The 22,868-nt window shown below is 47.8% G+C and overlaps 4 protein-coding genes across 4 annotated transcripts; 1 reads left to right on the top strand and 3 right to left on the bottom strand.

Moving 5' to 3' along the window:
* Window positions 1-155: 155 nt before the first annotated feature.
* LOC101772361 (probable metal-nicotianamine transporter YSL12) lies at window positions 156-3,804 on the bottom strand. The gene is made up of 6 exons (XM_004976226.3): window positions 3,273-3,804; window positions 2,369-2,532; window positions 2,173-2,270; window positions 1,948-2,082; window positions 1,567-1,756; window positions 156-1,469 (listed from the first exon to the last, which is right to left on the bottom strand). The coding sequence occupies exons 1-6, from the start codon at window positions 3,742-3,744 to the stop codon at window positions 372-374; spliced, it is 2,157 nt and encodes a 718-aa protein (XP_004976283.1). The 5' UTR covers window positions 3,745-3,804; the 3' UTR covers window positions 156-371.
* Window positions 3,805-12,462: 8,658 nt separating this feature from the next.
* On the top strand, window positions 12,463-17,107 carry LOC101782777 (probable metal-nicotianamine transporter YSL13). The gene is made up of 6 exons (XM_004978086.3): window positions 12,463-13,034; window positions 14,823-14,986; window positions 15,074-15,171; window positions 15,253-15,390; window positions 15,506-15,695; window positions 15,771-17,107. The coding sequence occupies exons 1-6, from the start codon at window positions 12,536-12,538 to the stop codon at window positions 16,881-16,883; spliced, it is 2,202 nt and encodes a 733-aa protein (XP_004978143.1). The 5' UTR covers window positions 12,463-12,535; the 3' UTR covers window positions 16,884-17,107.
* Window positions 17,108-18,497: 1,390 nt separating this feature from the next.
* Window positions 18,498-19,081, bottom strand: LOC101782369 (putative wall-associated receptor kinase-like 16). Its single transcript, XM_004978085.1, has 2 exons — window positions 19,075-19,081; window positions 18,498-19,027 (listed from the first exon to the last, which is right to left on the bottom strand). The coding sequence occupies exons 1-2, from the start codon at window positions 19,079-19,081 to the stop codon at window positions 18,498-18,500; spliced, it is 537 nt and encodes a 178-aa protein (XP_004978142.1).
* A 154-nt stretch (window positions 19,082-19,235) lies between these two features.
* Window positions 19,236-21,952, bottom strand: LOC101771956 (protein RETICULATA-RELATED 1, chloroplastic). Its single transcript, XM_004976225.2, has 7 exons — window positions 21,441-21,952; window positions 21,259-21,357; window positions 20,934-21,154; window positions 20,644-20,713; window positions 20,441-20,520; window positions 20,095-20,159; window positions 19,236-19,728 (listed from the first exon to the last, which is right to left on the bottom strand). Exons 1-7 carry the CDS (start codon window positions 21,900-21,902, stop codon window positions 19,535-19,537), a joined length of 1,191 nt encoding a protein of 396 aa, XP_004976282.1. The 5' UTR covers window positions 21,903-21,952; the 3' UTR covers window positions 19,236-19,534.
* Between the last annotated feature and the right edge of the window lie 916 nt (window positions 21,953-22,868).

Below are 22,868 nucleotides of genomic sequence, written 5' to 3'. Positions count from 1 at the left end.
GCTGGTTGTTAACCGAGGCCGGGGAGCTCTGGTTTACCGGCCCTCCGATTGGATTTGCACGGCCCAGATGTTCTCTCGCTTGGAGAAGGCAAATTCGGGTCAAATACGTTTTGGTTTAGCCTTCGGATAGAGACGAGATGACGAGATACAGGTGGTTACGAAATCTGAACCGAGATGTAATTACCCTTGCTCAAGTACGCGTATACGCTGGCAACCTTTACTGTGGCACAGACCTACTAACATACAGCAAAGCAGATAGTACAAGGTTGATGATGATACAGCATCAGTTACATTTCACAGCAGCAGCAAACAAGTTCGTGGGTTCAGGCTAGCCAGGAAATTCCCTTTCCTAGCCGAACTCCCCAACTGAGCTAATTTCCCAGGAAAGTGTCCACTTGGGCATTCACCGACCTGGACAAGAACTTCATGCAGATCGGCGGCTTCACCTTGGCGAGCGCGAGCACCGACTGCGGCAGCGTCCAGATGCCGTCGCCGCAGATCAACCCGGACGCGACCGCGGGCGCGAACGCGTCGGCCTTGGCCTTGTTCATCACCTCCCACGCGAAGAGGATCACGGTGCCGATGAACATGTCAATGGCGAAGTAGGACCCGATGTAGAACGGTATCGCCATGGCCATCGGGAGCGGGATGAACCTCGCCACCTTCTTCGGCACCAGGTCCCGGACCAGGTTGACGGCGATCGCCGCCGCGAAGAAGACGTAGCAGAGCGTGAGGCAGTTCTTGGGGAGCGAGGAGAAGCCGTCCACGCCGAGGATGGCCATGTTCCGGTACACGATGGCGTAGGGCGCCGGGTACTCGCTGCCGCTCAGGCCGATGTCGGCGAAGGCCTTGTAGAAGAGCCAGAACACGCAGGGCGCGATGACGCAGCCCATCGCCGTGCCGATCACCTGGCTGATGAACATGGACCGCGGCGACGCCAGCGTCAGGTACCCGGTCTTGAAGTCCTGCATCAGGTCGGCGGCCGTCGACACGATGCTCATCATCACACCGCAGGCGGCGAGCCCCACCAGGACGCCGCCGTGGGACGCGCCGGCCCACGCGCCGAAGATGAAGATGGCGAGCTTGCCGTAGGTGGACGCGAGGGACCAGTCGGTGAGGCCGGTCCCGTAGGCGTTGCAGAAGGCCAGCACCGGTGCAAAGATGTAGGCGACCAGGATGTAGTACCACTTGAGCTGCGGGAAGACCTGAGGAAGGGTGCCGATGGAGATGGCGGCGACGGCGACGTACCCTCCATAGGCGACTGATTTGGGGATTTGATCTTTCAGGAACAGCTCGGTGCGGCGTTCGTCGTCGAATGAAACAGATTCAGTGATGGGGCTGCTATCGTTTGAAACTGGAAGGGTGCTGTCTTTCTTCATCATGGATATAAAGCCGGCAGTGGTGCGAATGAGCACCTTCACGAAGTTGTACAGGCCGTCTCCAAGAATTATAGCGATGGAAATGAAAACCTGCATTGTTCAGCAGATTAGCTGCTTGGTTGCAAGTAGCGAAAAAGGTCAGCAGTGAAACAGAAGATGGGTGATAGTGTTGACTGTTGATGTTTACCCTGTAACCCTGCAGTCCATGAAGACTGCTTTCTTGTAGAGAGGCAGGATACCAACTCCCCTTCTTGTTGCGTATTAGAGGCCACATTATTCCCCAGGAAAGGATGCCTCCCAGTAGAACAGACACGTTCACAATGTGTGGGCAAATCATCCCAACTCCAACATAGGTAGGAGAGAAATCAAAGTAAAACCTGAAAGTTGAAATACGAAGTTCAGGTTCAGTAAGGGAAGCTGATTTCATTCTGCTAACCAAACCAATAAGTTTACAATAGGCTGGTTTCAGATATCAGACATGTATATACTCAAAGCCATTAGTGTCATAAACTAGCAAAATCGTTTTCAGATTTAGAGCACTATTACCAAGATAATGTAATGCTCTGACCTGTTCTTATAAGCTTGGAGGCCTAATGTAGGGAAGTTCTGAAACCCGCAACTGTCTCCACCAGTGTAGAACCACTGGAAAAAGCCCCAAAGGAAGCTAAACAAGAAGAATTTTCCTAGTGCTTTCACTTGTTTCCTTGAACATATAATTTATGCAGTCAGTAACATTGATTACACCGCACACAATAACTACAACAGAGAAGAAAACGACACTCAGATAATTTACTTTGCAAGCTTGGCACCCTCTGGCGTGTGGAAACCATTGATGAGATAAGCAGTCGCTGTGCCACTTGGATATGTGAGCTTGTAGTCGACAATCATAATCTGTACCAACGATAACAGTTGCCGATTATGTTGGTGTATAATGTTACTATTTAGTAATGAGCAAGAGCATTAGGCGCAGAAATAAGTAAAAGATTCACCTTTCTTAGAGGCACAAGAGCAAATAGGCCGATAAAACTGACAAGGAAGAGAAATCCTATCATCCACCCGATGTGAGGATTCTTGACATTTTGAGGATTGTTAGCCTCCGTTGCTTGCTTGGCGATGGTTTCGCTCATCCCAAACAAGTAAGTGCCAAACCCACCTATCAGTCAGAATGGATCAGTACACAATTTTATCACATACATAACTTTCCACACAAACGACGGGATAAGTGATAGCGACAGTGCTCCTGACTCCCTTTTTTTAAAAAAAAAACTAAAAGAAAAGGAGGAGGAAGAAGAAGAAGAAGAAAAGCAAGGCATCACTGTCCCCCTTGTAACAAGCAATATTGCACTTGTTACTTGAAATTCATTATGCATCTTTTTTATAGGAAATTAATTATGCAGCTGAACAATCTAATATTTTCCTGAACGTGCTAAGCAGAAAGCAACCGCAACGGTTGATTGTGATTAGGCTTGAGTTAGTATTAGGCGAAAATGCTTCTACCAAGTTAGCAGCGTCACATCCCTGGGACTCACCCCATCATGTCAAGCAAGTATTCAAATAATTCAAAGCTATACAGAGTCTAGCCCATCCGGATTTTAGGTCATCTATTTCAGCTCGAGGTCGCCAGTATTCAGACGTGCTTCAAGTTGCAACTTGCGTGTACCATCTTGGTAGCTAGTTACATAAGAATCAACGTACTCCATAAACAGTTTCTTAATGACTGACTGCGAGATTTTTCCTTTCGAAGTTGACTTTAATAATTAAATTGTTAGTTGTGTTCGTGACTTCATGCTTACAATTATCAGTAACCAAAGAATCCAATGCAAAACCGTCTAAAAGACCAAAAGTGCTCTGCAGCAAGCCAGCAGGTTGCAGAGAAGAGGTAAGGTACCGTACCGCTGAAGGCGATGTCGTAGGCGGCGACGACGCAGGTCTGGATGACGGTGTTCTCCTGGCGCGTGAAGGGCTGCCTGAGCAGGCCCATGCTCTCGATGGCCTTGGTCCAGAGGCGCACGAAGAAGAAGCTGAGGAGCCCCGCGGAGACGTTGAGCGAGGGGATGATCCCCGTGGTGAGGTTGAGCTTCATGACGATGACGCTGAACATGACGGACAGGAAGAAGCTGACCACGAAGGCGCGCACCGTCAGCTGCTCCCGCCACGACGGCACGGGCTGGCCCTCGAACGCGCGCTCCACCGACAGCGCCCCCGCCGCCGCCGCCGCCTCGTCCTCCACCTGCTGGTGGGTGGCCTGCCCCTCCTCGCCGCCGCCGCCGCCGCCGCCACCCTTGGCCGCGTTGTGCCGGTGGCGCAGCGTCGTCGCCTCCTCCACCGTCTCCTCGCCGCCGGCTGCGGTGGTCTGCGGCGCCATCTCGGGTTGGCCAATGGCCGACGCCGCACTGTTCCGAGTCTGAGTTCGTCTGTCTCTGTGTGTGGACTGACTGGAGCGCGGCCTTTGAGGTCGTGTCAGTATTTATCGCGGTTGGAACGTTGGCATGGCTGCGCGCGCGTGCGGCTCTGAGGAGGAGTGCCCACAGAGAGGGGCAACCTCGCTGCCGTTCGTTTCGAACCGGACGGCGGGGATGCCATCCCGGCGTTGGGAGTGTGAGACAGGCTGTCTCTTTACGGCGCCCGTTGACTTGCTGACCGTTCTGATTGGATGCTACTCACACTTGCTCTCCGGCCATGCATTTGTTTTCTTTTTCCTCCCTTGATATTACTATTCGATTCTAGAAGTGTTTGTTTTTCGTTTAGTTGGATGTTGTTTTCTGTCGCCGGCCATGGAGCTTGATCCTAACAAGGTTCCAAGTGGTGCTAGTTAGGCTAGGCGTTTTGAATAATCAAGTGGCCACGGTTTCTGAGGTCCTGTTTGATATGGCTCTAACTTTAGGTGGAGCTGCTCCACTTCAGAACTCAAGGTGGAGCTAGCTCTAGGTAGAGTTGGAGCTGTCTGATGGAGGTGTTTGGCTGGAAGGGTATCCCCAGCTCCAGAAAAAAGGAGTTTGAAGGTGAATTGTCATTCTTGCCCCCAACTCATGGTCCCACCTATCATCCACTTATTCCCCTCTTCTTCTTTCTCAGGTAGCCAAGCAGCTCACGCAGGACAGGACCTCCTCGCGCCAATGCTAGGCCCCAGCCGAGCTAGCACAAGGCTGCGGCCCGTGGGATGGGTTTGCTAGTGTTGCTGGATGGGTGCCAGCGGTGTGGTTGGGGTGGCAGCGCGGTGGGATAGGCACAACGGCATGGTGGGATGCGGCGGGGCAGAGAGGATGGGTTGGCGGCCGGGGGAGGGGGGTGGACGGCCGGCGATGGTAGGGAGGGGCAGCAGGAGGGGCCGGCCGATGGTGTGTTGATGGAAGGGTCGGGTGGACGACGACGGCCGGCGGCGGCCAAACCCTAGACAGTGGGGGGGAGGAGGGGAGGGCGTGAGGAACAGGCGCGGGAGGTCTCGGGAGAAAGAAGTGAACTGCTTTTTTAATCAGTGGTATCATATTGGGTGGTTTTGGAGCTGCAAAAGAGGGGGCTTCAAAACTCCACCTCCATTTGCACTGCAGCTCTATGGAGTTGGCAGCTCCATGAAATTTTAAAGCTAAGATATTTGACTGCAAAATTAGCTGAAGTTGTTGGAGTTTAGCTCCAGAGCCATACCAAACATGCCCTGAGTTGCTAAACTTCTGATTGAGAGGACGGAGAGCTCCCTCCAAAGAATCACTGTGACACTGTCACGGCTTCACGGCATTGCTGTCCATGAAGATCACCTTACGAGTGTACATGCAATGTGCAGCAGATCGACATGAAGAAGAATTCCCATTCAACATGCCAGCCCTTTAAAAATGTTAATCGAATTACTGGATTAATGAGAGTACGACAGGATCATCCCTCCGCGTCAGCCGAAAATCTCGATCGTTATTCCCTGCCTAGCCTGTGGTTTATGTTTTACTCAAAGTCAAGCTGAACGTAGATTCCCATCACATCGCTATACGGTTACCGTTGAATAATACTACTAGGCGTTTGGTACGGAGCGGCACGGCTAGTCGGCGTTCATACCTTTAGCAGGAATACAATTCAGATTATACCTCTAGTAGGAATACAATTCCGAGGACGTACAGTTCAAGTCGTCTTCGCTGATCAAAATTATTCTTTTTAAATGAACTGAGCAGGAGAGCTGTTGATTATATTTATGCAGAGATCATGTTGATTTAGGAGGCAATGCAGAGCATGCTGAAATTAAACCATCACACGCCCGCGTTGACTCGAGATACGATTTGGGCCTATAGGATGCCAAAAATCCACGCAACAGCTCTGAAAACCGTTAGCTTCGATCTCTGGGTTTCCTCGAGTTGTCTGTGTCCCCGTGTGAAGGCACGCACGCGTACGGCGACAGCCAGCGTACGTGTGAAAGCAGCAGCGGCGATAATTGGAAATCAGGGATGATGACGTGGGCTATCTACACTACCACTGATAGCGATCTCCTATGAGTGGAATTAAGTGTGGACACGCACCGGTGATGACATCGCTAGGTAATGCGTATCGTGTATCTCTTAGAGCAAGTTTTGTAATGCAGCTAGCAAGCGGGCTGTAAGATTTCTCTCAGCCTTTTCCTAGCCCACTCGTACAATGATTAGCTCTTCATTATTAATACATGGTCCACAAGTCATTCTCACAAAATTTCTTGGTTCCAGTGCTCAAGTCGGCTGTAAGTTTATAGCCCGCTTCTCCTCTCTCACCTCTTCTCTCTCCTCCACGTCAGCATTCAGCCAGCTTACAGCCCCTTATTATACTTGCTCTTATCCTTTGCCGAGATTCCCTAGATTCGAATGCGGAGACTTTGACTACTAAGCCGGTATAGATCATATTATTATTGGGTTCTTTTCTTTAGGATAACTTTATATTAGACTCATCTACAATAGAATCTTTCTTGCGTGCGTGTACGTCGTCCAGCTTGTTGATTAAGATTCCCTGGAGTTTACTAGACACTACCAAGATTTACCACGTTTCAACATTTCTCAGAAATCCTGATCCGGATCAGATAATCTTAAGATACTGTGATCTTAGCTACATAACCGAAATGGTTAGCTACATAACCGAAATGGTTCCGATCCCACCTTGTGCATCTTAATTTTCATAGTATCACGATGCTATGAGTTCTACATGATCCCATGAGATTGGTAGGATCCTATACAGATCACGATCCCAACGGGAAAAAATTATCGACATCTAAAATTACACATTTATAAGAAATTGAGCTTTGTCAGTAGGTTTATTATATCCTTACACATTGATACTCATTTATCGTGTTGTCATACAATACTAGTAATGTAATAATTGTTATATGAGAGCTTTTAAATGATTATTTGTGATAAAATATTGTTTACAATTAAGGAGGATTGAAAATAATGTGAAAAGCCCAATTGAGTTTTTAGAAATAAATTTAATTTATCAAAATCAAATTATAGGCCATTTTTATGACATATTGTACATTTTTCATTTTTACATAAAAATGTATATTTTGCAAAATGTGATAACGTATGCCCTATGATCCATTGTACGCCTAGAATTCCAATCCTAACAACCTTATTCCAAAGTGCTTTTTTGCGAGTGTTTGATGATTAGCGATGTTTTTAGAATTTCTTCAATTACCAAAAGGGTTTTAGTCTAATTAGGACATTTTCTGAGAGTTATTTTTTTAGGTGGTTGTTTTTTTTTGAAAATGTCGGTTGGGGGTTCTTGGTTAATAACTCGTTTCCCTGTCGGAGATTGTTTAAATTAGACTATAAAACACATGGCCACTCGATAAAAAGGTAAAATAGTCAAATTCATCCCTGAACTTCTGTCAATAGATCAACTTGGTCTCCCAACTTTTGCAAGGTCCAATTTAGTCCTCAAACTTTAGTTTTTAGGTTCAATTCTATCCATAATCCGAGCTGGATAGCCAACTAGGCATTCTACGTCACCTAAGCACATGGTCCACTATAGCAAATTACCAAACATCCTATATGCCCTTCTTTCATTTGGCTTCTCCTCTCTTGGTCCATTTGTGTGAAATCTCGGGTACTGACCATCGCGGTAAGAACATGCGAACATGCCTTCTGTCATCGAGTAAACATTCGAGCTGCCAGAAACAATCAAAATCGCCATGTATCAGTAGACAAGTTGTAGGAATGAACCAATTTGAACACCAAATTCCCAGAATTCCAGTTTGAGGAAAAATTGGTGCCTACCTCCATCTCTACACGTGCGCGCTCCAATTCATCATCGCTGAGGGTTCTTCCTTCCATTCATATTGTCATTCCGTTCCTATGCCATCCACCACGCGCCATCAGCGCTGTCGATTTGGAGGTGGAGCTGCGATGGAGAAGGAAGGGATAAGGGAGAGCCAGCTGTGAGAGAGAAAAAAAGAAGAAGAGCAATTGGATATAGAAGGAAATGGAGGGTAATTTAGACTTTTGACCTATCTAGCAAAATCCTAAGATCCGGTTGGATGATGTGGCGCGCCTACATGGAGGTCCAGGTCGGATGGTGTCGGTGTTTTATACCTAGCAACCTACCGAGGGGTATCCAGAGGTAGTAGATTTGTTGGTGGGGAATCATCGGACTTGGAACTCAAAGGTAAAAGCGAGGACACAAGACACGGATTTATACAGGTTCGAGCTGTCAGAGTAGCGTAATACCCTACATCCTGTTTGGGGTGTTGTATATTGCGCTCTGCGCTTGGGTGTTGTGTAGCCTGGTTGTTGGCTATTGATGATGGTTTTGAGCCTACCGATCTAGATACCTTTGCCCTCCTTTATATACTCAGGGGGCGGGATTACTAGTCGGTTACAAGGAAGAGTCCTAATAGGATTACATGGTATGAGTCCTAGTAGGATTATAGAGAAATTCTAGTAGGAGTCCGTTTTCTTCCTTCCTTGCAGGTACTGGGGATCTATCCCCAACAAGCCCCCGAGCGCTTCATAGTCAAATGCAGTAGCCTTGAGTACTTTTCAGATCCTCGCCGAGTAGTTTTGGTGCTCTTCGAGTACTTTGTCTTGTTGAATTTTCAAAGTTTCTCAAAGTTACCATGAGACTATGGCATGAGACTATGGTGTGCTCAAGCCCTTGATCATCTTAATTTTGTAATCTTCATCTTTGGAATGTGATATGGAGGGCGACATAAGTCACACTTCATATGGAGTTGCCTCTGATCCTTAGGTTGAATTGAAGAATCAAGCTGAGGGTTAATACAATCTTAAATCTTCTTCTTTCATCTTGAAAAATCTTGGGTGTAGCTTATGAGCTCTCGAGCCTTGGAATAATTAAATAATCAATTCGAGGGTCTTTAGTCTTCACATAAGTCATCATCAGAGTAGTTTTGCAGCATTTAGCCCTCGAGCTTATGTGCCAGGTGAGCCGTATGAGCCACGTCGAGTAGTTTTGCGACGTCCAGCCCTCGAGCTTATGCGCTAGGTGAGTCATAGGAGCCACGTCGAGTAGTTATTGACGCTTAGCCCTCGAGTTTGAGAGCTAGCAGAGCCATTGTTGGTACACTGAGCATCCATGAGAGTCCTCGCCGAAGCTTGACTTGTAAAAAGAGATGCATACATTATGTAGTATATTTGTAGATTTTGGAACTACTGAATTTTATTCAGTGATGAATGTCATGTAAATGTTGTGTGTCATGCTCTTATTTCGGCCATATTTCTCCCGAATAGTTAGCCTGTTACGTTTAGGCTCTCAGTTCCTATTTAGCTATTGCCATTACGTGTGTTAGATCTTTGTGTGTCATGTACACGTACTGGCACTACTGTTTGCACGTCTAAGATCTTTTTGTCTTGTGTGTGCGTGCTAGCATTTAGGCTAGAAGATCTAAGGCTACCACGAATTTAAGGCGTGTTCTGCTTAAGAATATTGGCGACCACTAAGAGAAGACATTGAAAATGAGTAGTCGGCATTGCGACAAAAGAGAGAGCGATTGCGCTTAAAGTAATCGTTGAGACGTTTCTGAATTTTAGCGAGAAGAGTGCATGTTGTGCGCATAGGATTTGTGTCTTTTTAGGGTGTAGCTGTTGTGAGCCTCTAGTATTCAATGCATCAAATCTATGATTATTGCCTCCAAAATTCAATGTACCAAACCCGTGGCAGTGCCTCCAAAACTCAGTGCACCAAACCCATGGTTGTAGCATCCATAATTCGGTGTACCAAGCCCGTGGTTGTCGGTCAACATGCCTTGAAATAGTTGGTAAAGTTTAGCTCTAGAGGGTAATTACCATCGAGAGACATACACAGATAGGTAGTCGGTGCGTTGTCTTGCATGCGAAAAACAAGTCGGAAAATTTATATAAAATAATAAAAAAATAACTTACCTTGATTTGTGGACGATTGCCGACGAAGCCGTGTCGATCATTGATGAAGCCAACTAGTCGGAGTCGATTATGACTAGTTGTTGATCACATGGAACCCGCCCTCGACTAGTTTCTAGTCGAGACGAGTAGTCGAGATGAGTAGTTGAAGTAGTCATTGGCGACTTGATTATTTGCCTCAATATGCATGTGACTTGATCGATGAGCCGTACGTAGCAGCCTACAACGGAAATCGACTCGGTCTTTGATTGGAACACGGAGCGCATCAATTATATCTCGACGTAGATTTGTCTGCTCGGGACTTTGACTCGGTGACTTTCTTCTTGTCGAGTAGATTGATTTTGATGATGAGGTCTTTCAAGCTCACCCGATGATCTTGACGATCACCCTTACCTGGCGCGCCAGATGTCGGTGTTTTATTCCCGACAACCTAATGATGGGTATCCCGAGGTAGTAGATTTGTTGGTGTGGAATCGTCGGACCTGGTACTCGAAGGTAAAAGCGAGGACATAAGACACGGATTTATACAGGTTCGGACCGCCAAAGTAGCGTACTACCCTACGTCCTGTTTGGGGTGTTGTATATTGCACCTTGCGCTTGTGTGTTCTGTAGCCTGGTTGTTGGCTATTGATGATGGTTCTGAGCCTGTCGATCTAGGTACACCTACCCTCCTTTATATACTCAGGGGGTGGGATATTACTAGTCGGTTACAAGAAGGAGTCCTAATAGGATTACATGGTATGAGTCCTAGTAGGAGGAATCCTAATAGGAGTCTATCTTTTTCCTTCCTTGCGGGTCCTGGGGATCTATCCTCAACATATGGAGGACGAGATTGACTCAAAAATAGAACTTTGAGGACTAAACTGGACCTTTCAAGAACTGGAGGTGAAGTTGACCTTCGAACTCGAAAGTTCAAGGACAAATTTAGCTATTTTACCATTAAAAAACTATATACATTGGTTAGTCACTCGATATTTAAGCTCACAACTAGGAGTGCCCAATTGTCTCCACGATCCTAGTTGATGATGCTGATGACACTTTGGTCTACTATCTCCTAGCCTAGTCATTGGCGGCCCCACACAAATTTAGGAGGGGGGCTCATCTTCAAGATCCAAGAAGGCAGGAGCGCTTCGCATCACTCCTCACCTCTTCCGTGCCTCAAGAAGGCATCATGACTCATTTCCGCTGCTGATCTTAACAAACAAGCAGATCGAATACATTTTAAGAAAAAAAAACCTATCTCTAAAACACTGCTGAAATTATCAAACCTAAATGCCTGCTCTTTCTTTTTGTCACCGCTTAAATTTGAAGTCCAAAACAAATACATTTTCTTAGGGTCTGTTTGGTTACCTGGACTAAAGTTTAATCCACCCATTTTAGCCCCTTTTAGTCCCTAAAGTGGCAAACAGGTGGACTAAAATATGGACTAAAGGGTTTAGTCCTCTAGTCCAAGGGGGTGGACTAAAGTGGACTAAAAGTCATGGAAGACACCCTTACCCCTCATTTATTGCCTCCCTCCTGCACGGCCCCCGCCGCCGTCACCGCCGGCCTCCCTCCCGCTGCAGCCAATGGCAACGGCAACCACGCCGCCACCAATGGCAATGGAAACCATGCCATGGCGGAGGAGGTGCCACCGGTGAAGGCCGCGGAGGACGCGCCGGCGCAAGAGGCGCGGGATCGGAAGGCGGAGCAGCTGAAGGCGCTCAACACCATGCTGCTCAAGGAGGTGATGGAGCGGCGGGGGCAGGTGGCGGCACTCACGGCGCGCCTCGATGAGCTCTCCGCCGATGCCAACGTGCTGTCCACCACCAAGCGCGCGGTGGCGCAGGCCGCCCTCACGGTGCCGCTCCGCGCTGCCGCCGACGAGGTCGCCGCACTCCGTACCCGCCTCGCCGCCATTCAGGGGTTGCTCCAGGATGCAGAGGGGCGGGCGGCGCGGAAGGCGAGCGCCAAGGGTGAGGTCTACACGCGGCTCAAGGAAGCTGTCATGGTGAGGGCTCGGTCGCAGAAGTTGCTCTGGGAGAAGAAGGCGGAGGTGGCGGCCGTGTCCAGCAAAGTCGCGAGATTGGAGGCCCTAGTGGCGGAGTTGGAGGGCAAGAACTCTGAGCTCTTCGGAGAGAAGGGTGAGCTAGCGGAGAAATTGGAGGAGGCCAAGGAGGCGGTTCGGGTGGTGTCGAGTGAGAAGATGGTGAGCAAGGAGTTTCCATCTTCAAAACAAGAGTAATATCGTCTTTGTTCATCTGCATTAATGGACTTTAGTCCATGAATCCAAACAGGGTGGGGACTAAAGTTTAGTACATGGGCTAAATATACGTTTTGGACCTGTGTTTGGATCCTTGAGTTAAAGTTTAGTACTTATCACATCGAATCTTCGGATGCTAATCGGGAGGACTAAATATGAGCTAATTATAAAACCAATTAACATATGGAGGCTAATTCGCCTGTTAAGCATATTTAATTCATGGACTTTACTCCATGGAATCTGGAACCTAATTTTGCCTAACGGCTCGCCGGAGACAGTTCACCCCGCCGGCCTGATTTTGTACGAGTGCTACGCTGGTGACAGGCTGACTGAGAGACAGTACCATGCAACGGGCGTCATACTCGACCCGGCTGTGACGTCATGCACCAGTCAAAACTTCCAGCCAAGAGCCGCCTAGCCAACGGCCACGTCACCTCGAACCGGTTGCCAGCCAGAACCCTCCATAAATATTCTGGCCTGCGCGTGCTCTGCCCAACAGGGGCGCATAGCAGTTCCCGCACGTGCGCACCTCCACCTCCCCCAAGTTCCGCTGCCGGCTGCCGCGGCGGGTCCCCGTCCAGATGGCCACCGCGACGCACGGCGAGGCCCCGGGCTCGAACGGCGCCGAGGGCGTCGAGATGGTGGAGGCGAACGAGCTCCGGCGGCGGGGCAAGCCCGGCGACGGCCGCGCGGCCTCGGCGGCGTCGCCGGCCCGCGACGGGGCGGGGGCGGGCGCGGGCGCGGGCGCGGAGGAGGACGAGGCGGCGGCGGGGGCGCCTTCCGTGGAGCGCGCGTTCGCGGGCCAGCCCGTGCCGTCGTGGCGGGAGCAGCTGACGGTGCGCGCCTTCGTGGTCAGCTTCTTCCTCGCCGTCCTGTTCAGCATCATCGTCATGAAGCTCAACCTCACCACGGGGATCATCCCCTCGCTCAACATCTCCGCGGGGCTCCTCGGATTCTTCTTCGTCCGCCTCTGGACCAAGGCCATCGAGAGCGTGGGCTTGCTCAAGCAGCCCTTCACGCGCCAGGAGAACACCGTCATTCAGACCTGCGTTGTCGCCTCCTACGGCCTCGCCTTTAGCGGTGATCGTCTTTTTCCCATCTATTAAGTCCTGTTAGTTTCGGATTATAAATCTAGATTATGGGTTATGGATATTATGGTAAAAGAACACTTGAGGATCACCCTGGGACCACAACTAATCTGAATTATTTGTGGTCCCCAAGTGATCCCAAGATAGATATTTACCCTATTATCCTTGGACCATAATCCAGCCTATATAATCTAGGGACAAACAGTCTAAGTTTACAGTCATCATAATCTCTTGGCATGTTTCTGGTATTATGGTCGTGAACTCGTGATTTCGTTATGCATCATACAGAAAAAGAAATAATCGACTGGATAATTCTTTGCAACTATGCTTGCAGTAGATCAGTAGCCTGGTTTCCTTCTCCTCTGTGTTAGTTCTCGCTAAGATTGCAGGGTACAAAAGCCAAGTCTACTGAATTTATCTGCTTGTGGTTTCGTATTATTGGCCCACGCGCACTGTACCTTGTGTGTCTTGATATTGTTATGAAATTATTGGAAAATAATCCTGCATGTCCAGGTTCGTGATGTTGTTTAGATGCATAGTCTTTAGAGCTAGCTAATTTTCAGCACAGAATAATGGCAGTAGTAGGCAAATTAGAGCAGTTATTTTCCATATCAAATACTGTAGCTCTTATTCAGCTATATATGGAGTAGAAGAGAACCAGATAAGCTGCAGTCGTTCCAGCAGCAACAATCCACTGTGTTTGTGTGTGTGTGTTTTGTGGGAGCAACCTGGGAACCCAGTTGAGAGCTAAGGCTATCAGAAATGTGATTCTTGTCAAGGCTGTTGCTTTCCTTGCACCGTATTCTGATCCATAGACCATACATACAAACAGTGGCGGACCCAGTAACTTCGATGAGCTTGGGCGTCTCCACTCTACAGCTCTATAAATCGTGCTACCCAACAGCTAAACACTAAATAAGCTCATGGTTTTGGCAGATGTGGAGCCTGGGTGGGCGCCCAGGGTCGCCTTGCCCTAGGTCTGTCCCTGGATACAAACAAATGTCCTTGTACCAATATAGCTACAAGTTTTCGACGAATCTGTCAATGGCTGAATAAAGAAAATAGTGTGGAAGCATAGTGCAGGACAAATTTGGAAGAACATGCTTGGAAGTGACGCGATTCAGAAGTGCCTAGCTGGGTTGCTCTCTGTATTAGGATACTTTAGAAGGAGCCTGCATTTTCTTGGTTTATTAATTTCTCAAGAGAATGAGAGGAAACGTCTGGTTTACAGCTACTATTACTTAAACTACCAGAGATTATTTAACTGGTTTAATTTGCTAATGCAATTGATAATTCTAAACAGTCAGCTGGACTCTGTAAGCTACCGCTCATGACAGTGATAGGCAACTTCTAGACAACCCAAGCTCCCATCTAGCTGTCACAATCTCAGAACAACCCATCCTTTTTTGCTGTAAAGACTTCCTATCTCTTAGAATTAAAAAGTTAGGTTGATATCAACATGCGGCAACACAGCTTATCCAGTTAGGATGGAGAAAAATGTAAGAAAAACATAACAGCACTTTTGTTGCATGTTGCTTTTCTATTCATAACTAGTGGCAAGCTGGTAGAATAGTGAAAACTTTTTTCTTCCTACAGACTCTACAGTGGCAAAGTGTAACCTTAATACCTTATTATGTTGGCAAATAAGGGGCTGCATGGTACTTACCTTTAATATGTTGTAGCTGTCCACCAATAAATTATTTACAGATGATATTGCAAAAATCCTAAATTAAAGTAGTTATAGGCTGGCATTCTTAGTTTTCACATGCTGACTTTCCAGGGGGCTTTGGTAGCTACCTATTGGCCATGAGTGATAAAATTGCTGCCATGTCAACTGAGGCAAACGATGCTCAAAATATAAAAAATCCACAACTTGGATGGATAATTGGTTTCTTGTTCCTTGTCAGCTTCATTGGGCTCTTTGGGCTTGTGCCACTGAGAAAGGTCAATTTCTATATCCAACTGACCAACCCTCTTTGTTGGTTAATCCCGTCAGCACCATTTTAACAAAAATTACTATGGATTATTCAGGTTATGATCGTCGACTACAAGCTGACATATCCCAGTGGCACTGCAACAGCCTACCTCATAAACGGCTTTCACACGCCCCAGGGTGCCAAGCTTGCAAGGTGAATACAGAATAGTATTCATTTATATTCTAGTAGGGCACAAGAGCTGAGAAGTTCATTTGTGTTTCTTGTTGTTTACAGGAAGCAAGTGAAGAAATTGGGCACATTCTTTGTCCTTAGCTTTGTTTGGGGTTTCTTTCAGTGGTTCTATACTGCTAACATAGAAGAATGTGGATTCCAAAAATTTCCATCATTAGGCATGCAAGCTTTTGACAACAGGTAAGAATTATTGTCCATCCAACTACGACATGTCAACATTTGATGTTTCTTTCTTCTGCAGATCACATTTTTTTCTATGTTCTTCATTAATCGAACATTCTTTTTATTTTCCAAGGTTTTACTTTGACTTCTCTCCTACGTATGTTGGAGTGGGAATGATTTGCTCACATATTGTCAATGTATCTATTCTCCTGGGTGCCATTCTCTCCTGGGGAATAATGTGGCCCCTCATAGCCAAGAAAAAGGGAATTTGGTTCTCTGCTGATCTCGCTGACACCAATCTTCATGGAATGCAAGGTTACCGGGTAAGGATATGTTGTGTGTTCTTTCCCTGAGGACTCAGTTTTCCTTTCAGCCACTAAATTCTGTCGGTATTGCAGGTCTTCATGGCCATTGCCTTGATTCTTGGAGATGGTATATACAACGTACTAAAGATATCCATTCTCACAGCAGTTTCATTAAGATCTCAACTCAAGAAAAGTAATGCTAGTACACTTCCTATCTCTGATGATGCCATAGTTACCGACACCGCCCCTGTCTCATACGACGAAGAGCGGCGCAATGAACTCTTCACCAAAGACCAAATTCCTTGGTATGTTGCACTTGGAGGCTATGTTGTTATTGCTGCCATATCTATCGGTACTGTGCCGCAGATATTTCCACAGCTGAAGTGGTACCACATCCTGGTAGCCTACATTTTTGCTCCTCTACTTGCCTTCTGCAATGCCTATGGATCTGGTCTCACTGACTGGTCTCTAGTTACCACCTACGGAAAGCTTGCGATCTTTGCATTCGGTGCATGGGTAGGCGCCTCGCATGGTGGCGTCCTTGCTGGGCTGGCTGCCTGTGGCGTGATGATGAACATTGTGGGCACAGCTGCTGACCTGATGGGGGACTTCAAAACCGGATACCTGACACTGGCCTCACCGAGGTCAATGTTCATCAGCCAAGTCATAGGCACGGCGATGGGCTGCGTCATCGCACCCTGCGTGTTCTGGCTATTCTACAAGGCCTTCGGCAACATTGGCGTCGACCGCAGCGAGTACCCCGCGCCAAACGCCGCCGTGTTCCGTAGCATGGCGATCCTGGGCGTGGACGGCTTCTCCTCGCTCCCGAAGAACTGCCTCACACTCTGCTACGTGTTCTTCGCCGCGGCGATCGTCATCAACCTGATCAGGGACCTGGTGCCCAAGAAGGTGTCGCGGTTCATCCCGATCCCGATGGCAATGGCCATCCCTTTCTACATCGGGGCGTACTTCGCAGTGGACATGTTCGTCGGGACGGTGATACTGTTCGTGTGGCAGAGGCTGGACAGAGCCAAGGCGGACGCGTTCGCGCCTGCGGTCGCGTCCGGCATGATCTGTGGCGATGGGATATGGGTCCTGCCTCAGTCGCTGCTGGCTCTTGCCAAGGTGAAGCCTCCGATCTGCATGAAGTTCCTGTCGAGGACGATGAACGACAAGGTGGATGCTTTCCTTACAACGCTATCGTAGAATGTTTTCTGGAGATGAAATGTTAATAGTTGTGACTTGTGAAGTTCATGTTCCGCCTGCTTCTCATCTGCTGTGCGTGTAGTGGGGAATAGTCTTTTCCGTTGTGAATCCGTATGTCAGAGAGAGGACAATATTCTGAGATTAATATCAGATGAAAAAATATGTACAGGTTGATGAAAAGCTGTAGTATTCCTGTTGGTCTATTAAGTGTGATACATTTCATATGAGCGAGGAGGAAGTTGGACAGTTAGGGACTGTTCTGTTCTCACCCTTTTTTTGAAGAAAAAAAAGCTGTTATTACTTTCTTTTGAGTGAATGTTCTTCAACTATCGTATATATACAGGATGAATATAGCTATACGGCCCAGTTTTCACAGCGCTCGAGGACAAAGAAGGCTGGAGCTCAAGTGACCGGCATTTGGGCTTCTTGTTTAGACGGGAGAAAGGGACCCAACCAAACTTTTTTTTAACAAACTGGCCCAACCAAAAGTAACCGGCCCAAATCTCGTCGCGCGGAGCGTGCAACGCGGAGTCCGGAGTCCGATGAGGGCTCGCCGCCATCGGGGTCCGATTCGATTCGACTGGGGGGCGGTCCGTCCGAACTCCAAAAGCGCTACAAATATGGCACGCCGCGCCACGCATGGAGGGAGATAACCGACGCGTGTTCGTTACCAGGACGGAGCACCGCTGATCAGCCGAGCCCTCGTCTCGTCATGGGCGACGTCGCAGACCAAGGGGAAGGGGAAGAAAGAGGTGGCCAACGCGGGAGGAGCGGAGGGCCGCCCGGGAGCACCTGGCCGCGATGCACGCCGACGTCGACCGCTTCATGGAGGAGACGCTGAGGGAGGTCGAGGAGGACAAGGCGGCCGGGCGCGAGCCGGACCCCGCCGAGATCGACATGGACCTCTGGAAGAGGAGGTACGCCAAGGTCATCAGAGACCACCCGCCGCCGGAGTACCTCTTGCCTGGCGTGGCCGCCGCCGGGTACCTCAGGTATCTTGAGGGGATGTTTGATACCACATGCGCTAAAGTTCAGCACCGGATGTTTGATACTAATTAGAGTATTAAACATAGATTAATTACAAAACTAATTGCAGAGTCTAATTCGCAAGACGAATCTATTAAGTGTAATTAGTCCATGACTTGATAACATGGTGCTATGGTAACTATTTACTAATGATGGATTAATGGATTCGTTTCGCGAATTAGCTCAGGTTCTGCAATTATTTTTATAATTAGCTCATATTTAGTCCGAACATCCGATGTGACACTGCTAAAGTTTAGCACCTAGTATCCAGACACCCTGAGTAGCATTTACAAAAGCCTGCCCAAGTAGGGGTAGGGCAACGGAAATCAAGCTATGGTCCAGATGATCATTTCCATTCTTTTCAATCCAAGACATGTAGCAATTACCAATTAGCATCCACAGATTACACTCCGGCAGCCGTATCCTGTTCCTGATCATATCAGTTCTGAAGAGGATACTTGCTCGAAAATGTTTTGAAGGGGGTACATGTTCCTCTGTATGAGGTTTGCGGTACAAAATTATAGCGGCACGACAAGCAATTTATTTAGAAAATGCACACAGCAGCGAGACGCACTGCCAGCAATTAATCTACAACTCCTGCTCTAGGCTGTACTGCCGTGAGCCGTGGTGACCAGCAGCCACCAGAACAGCACCAATAATCCCGTTGATTTGAGGACGGACCGCCTCGTCCATCCTCGACCTTGGAGCAACGGCGTGGCTGGTCCTCAGCATCTGCAGCCTCATCTCCACTTCTTTCATGGTAGGCCGCTCCCCTCGCGTCAGGCTGAGGCACTCCTGTGCCAGCCGAGCTGTGCCCTCGATCGCTTCCTCGCTTGCTTCCCCTAGAATCTGGTCGTCCACTATCTCCTCGAGGGGCCTTTCACCTATCGCCCATAGGAAATAGTTCGACAGGTTCTGCTTCTCGCCGTTCTCATTCTCAAAGATTGGCTTCTTCCTTACTAATAGCTCGAGAAGTATCACTCCAAAGCTGTAAACGTCGCTCTTCTCGTTGAGTTGGCCAGTGTGGTAGCATTCCGGGTCCAAGTATCCGAATGTTCCTTGCACGGCTGTGACTAGATGGGTCTGATCAATTGGGATCGACCTCGACGCACCAAAATCTGAGACCTTTACCGTCTAGCTTTCATTCAAAAGTATGTTCATGCACTTGACATCTCCGTGAAGAATTGACACTGAAGCACCTGATCGGCAAAGATTGCTGCAGCTGGCGGCAGCAGCCGCTAGCCATCAAAGCTACAGCAGCTTAGAGTAACTGGTGCTGCAGCCGCAAGAATTCAGCTTAGAGCTTAACAACACAAGACAGAGATCTAGGGGTAATTCAGGTCGCCTTTATTCATTCAGTCTGGCAAAAGTGCAGATGATCAATTTCGAACGCACACTACAACATTTGCCCCCAACAGCAATAGAAATGGATTTCTTGTTTTCAGTTCATGCATGCCAACCAAATGATGTGATGCGCTTCCTGGTTTCTCCAAGCAATAGTTCCTAACTTTCACAGAGCTCCAGCCCCCACTACTTATCATGAAATCTAAGGAAACAAACAACAAAGCTCCACCACCTAAACCTAATGATGTTTTGGTGACTGCAACAGCTAAGAGTACCCACCATTACTGAACACCACTCCAGCGAGCCCAGTCCACAAACTGCATTCCACCATAGATATTGTTGGCAAAACGAACACCAATGGTGAAAGCCATAGCAACAGGTGGAACGCGCTTTGCGACAGGCGATGCTTCCACTACCCGCTCCAGACCATTGATAATCTGGTAGCGCGTGTTAGATGATACAGCAAGGAACACACCTACATGCCAACACAGTTTGTCAGTTGAATAGGAACAACATAAATTATATCCTAGCTGAACACACAAATGACACAGTTAGCTGCATAAAAGTAGCATAAGCAAAGGTACCAGAAGATGTGCAACATAACTAAAATGAACTTTCATTTCTGAGATCATCTGATCCAATATAGTTATATGAACAATGATGACAATATTAGTAAGATTAGCAAAGTGCCAAGCATTCAACACTGAAATATGCCCTGCTGCATCTTGATGTCTCACTGTCTCAGTAGACATCAAACCAATACTTAGCTATTTGCAATCACGAAAAATGTATCTCAGACCAGGTAAATGTGATAATAAAAGGCAACAGATGATAAGCATACCCCAAAGTGCAGCACTTTTAACGAGAGGTGGAACAGGAATATCTTCATCTGATTTTTTTACACTCCTGAACAAGGAACAAGCATCAGCACACAAGTCAAAGTAGGGGGGAGGGGGGAGGATCAGATAATACATTAACCGACATTAGTTACGGAGAGAACAAAACATATAAACATGATAGATTGATATCAATAAGAAAAAATAAACTGTATATGGAAACAAAATACACTAGTTCAATAGGATCAGCAACCAATAAATTCAGAAGCAAACTATGAAATTAGTCGTCCAATTGCATAACAATATTCTGGAATTTGACGGGCAGAAGCACTAATAACAATTGGCCATTACCTCTTGGCAGTCATTATCATGTTAGCAATCCCTTGACCAATTATACCACAGACAAATCCAACTGAGCCATACAGGACACCCTGCAATTCAAACAGACATGTTTTAAAGACTGTCCAAACAACAGAATAGTGGTCCAGCAATTAGAGCTAAACATCAACTATAGCTCCAAATTTAGAGCAACCTTCCCATGTAAGATTGGTTACCTTGTAAAAATACGTTCCAATTCTTTGCTGAACTGTAAACCTGCTGCCTGGCCTTTCAGCTTCAAAAACGCTGCAGTTTCAAAATCATAGTATCATACAGGAGAATGTTTGAAGTCAAGCTCTAATACACTACTGTTGATTTGCCACATCTACACCATCACCTTCACTTTATTAGATCAAGAAGTGGTCATGAGAACAATATAATACAAATTGAACAGACTTTCAAATTCAAGCCGTTCTCATGGTGTTGCTACCAATATCCAAAGAAAACAACTGAAATGAAATTTCACCTGCTTGGCAAAGACACAGCCATCCTGTTGAACCTTCCCAAGAGCCCTGTCGAAGCAGATGGCTTCCCGAATCTCACATAAGGAGCCAATAGCCCCACGAGCGCAATATCAACAGCCACCCCGACCAAAAGATCAGCAGCATACAGCTCAAACTCTGCCCAGAAATCCTTTCCCCTCTTCTGCACCTCCGCGAATGTGGCGCAGCAAGAGTCAATTACAATCTGCACCAAAACCAAAACTCAATTAAGCAACTACAGAACTGTAACTGAAACTGAAACCCCTCATAATCCGATCACTTAAGAAATAACTAAGCAATCACACCCACCTCTGTTCCAACTTTGAAGAGGAACGACGGGTCCGCAAGCATCCGGTTGCGGAGCATCGAGAAGGCCCGGATCATCGCGCCCAGCGGCCACGGCGCAGCCTGCACAGATCAACATCGAAAGGAATGAGGAAAAACGGCCACGCTCACACCTTCCGTACACAAATCCCCTGCAATTCGAGTACCTGCAGATCGAAGTAGCGGAGCAACAAGACTTCGCGGATGCCGGCGTCCTTAGCCGCCTCCATCATGTCGCCCGGGAGCGCAACGCCGCGCGCCGCGGCGAGGCGCAGCACCTCGTCGAAGCCGAGCAGCGGGCCGAACTCGGCCTCCTCGTAGTCGTCGTCATCCTCGCCGGCCCCGCCGCCTCCTCCATCCTTGCCGCCGTTCCCTCCGGAGCCATCCCCGCGGTTCCCGGTGCCCGATCCGTCGCCGGCGGCGGCGCAGGGGACGTGCGGCGCGGAGCAGGAGAGCGACTGGGGCTTGGGTTGCGGGGAGACGGGCTTGAGCGAGAGGTGGAGGGGCCTCGGCGCGTGAAAGGCGTTGCAAGAAGAGGTCGAAGAGGAGGCCGCGGATGCGGCGGCGCCGGCGGCGGAGGATGTGGAGGAAGTGAGGGAGGAGAGGGATGGGGAGGCGGCGAAGGCCATGGTGTGCGTGAGGGACAGACGGCAGTCGGCGGTGCGCGGAAGGGTTTAGGTTTTTGAGTTTTGGCTGTTCTAGCCTTTTTTTTTTTCTCTTCTTTTTTGAAAAAGGAACTTTTTCTCCCTTTTGTTTTTCAAGAAAGAAATGATTTGTCAGGAACAAAACTCCAGAAAATTTGACGGATTTGTTTCGGCGTTCATGTCACCATGAGCTGCGTTCTGTTTGTCCGATCGATGGCGACTTTGTGCAACGTGACTGGTGCTAGTTTGTAAATGTAAAGAGCTAGTAGTAGCTAACAGAAAGAGTATTACTTCGCGATTGTAGTGCAAAATTCAATTGCATCACATCATCAAAGATCAAACACACTCTTTATTTTGTTTCTATTTTTGAAACAAGATAAATGAACTCTCAAGTTCAACAATGATGGTAGGTCTAAAGTTTTTTTTTTTTTGAGAGGAGGTCTGAAGACTAAAGTTGAGTGATCGATTATTTCAATTCACCCGGACACGAGCACTTCCCCTAGCAGGCCGGAGAAAGGGACAGTTTCTTCCAGTCACTGGGCCAAGGTAGGCCATACGAGGCCAGCAATGTACTTTTGTTTTGTGGAAGTAGATGGGCCAGACGTCAGTGTAGAACCTACTATTCAGAATAGGTGCGTCACAAATTCAAAAGTTTGCTATTCATAATAGGTTGTTGAAACTAAGCCAAAGAAAGTTGAACAGTCGAAGCCTACTCTCACTGCTAGAAAGGTTTGATTAAAGTTTTTCAAAAAAAAAAGAAAGGTTAACGCTAGGAAGTTTTTTTCGAAGGAAAACGCTAGGAAGTTTCGCACTGCTTGGTTGAAAATGAACCCCAGAGCAGATAAAAAAGAGCACAACGTCAGGTGACTCCTCTTCAAAAAGAACAGTTAGCTTCCTTAGCAGCTGTACGCTGTTTTAAGATTACGTTCTTTTACCTCGCATCTTCAGGAG

The sequence above is a fragment of the Setaria italica genome, chromosome VII (genome assembly GCF_000263155.2).
Source record: "Setaria italica strain Yugu1 chromosome VII, Setaria_italica_v2.0, whole genome shotgun sequence".
Lineage (NCBI taxonomy): Eukaryota > Viridiplantae > Streptophyta > Magnoliopsida > Poales > Poaceae > Setaria > Setaria italica.
The sequence above is the reverse complement of the archived record's forward strand: the minus strand, read 5'-3'. Positions and strand labels throughout refer to the sequence as shown.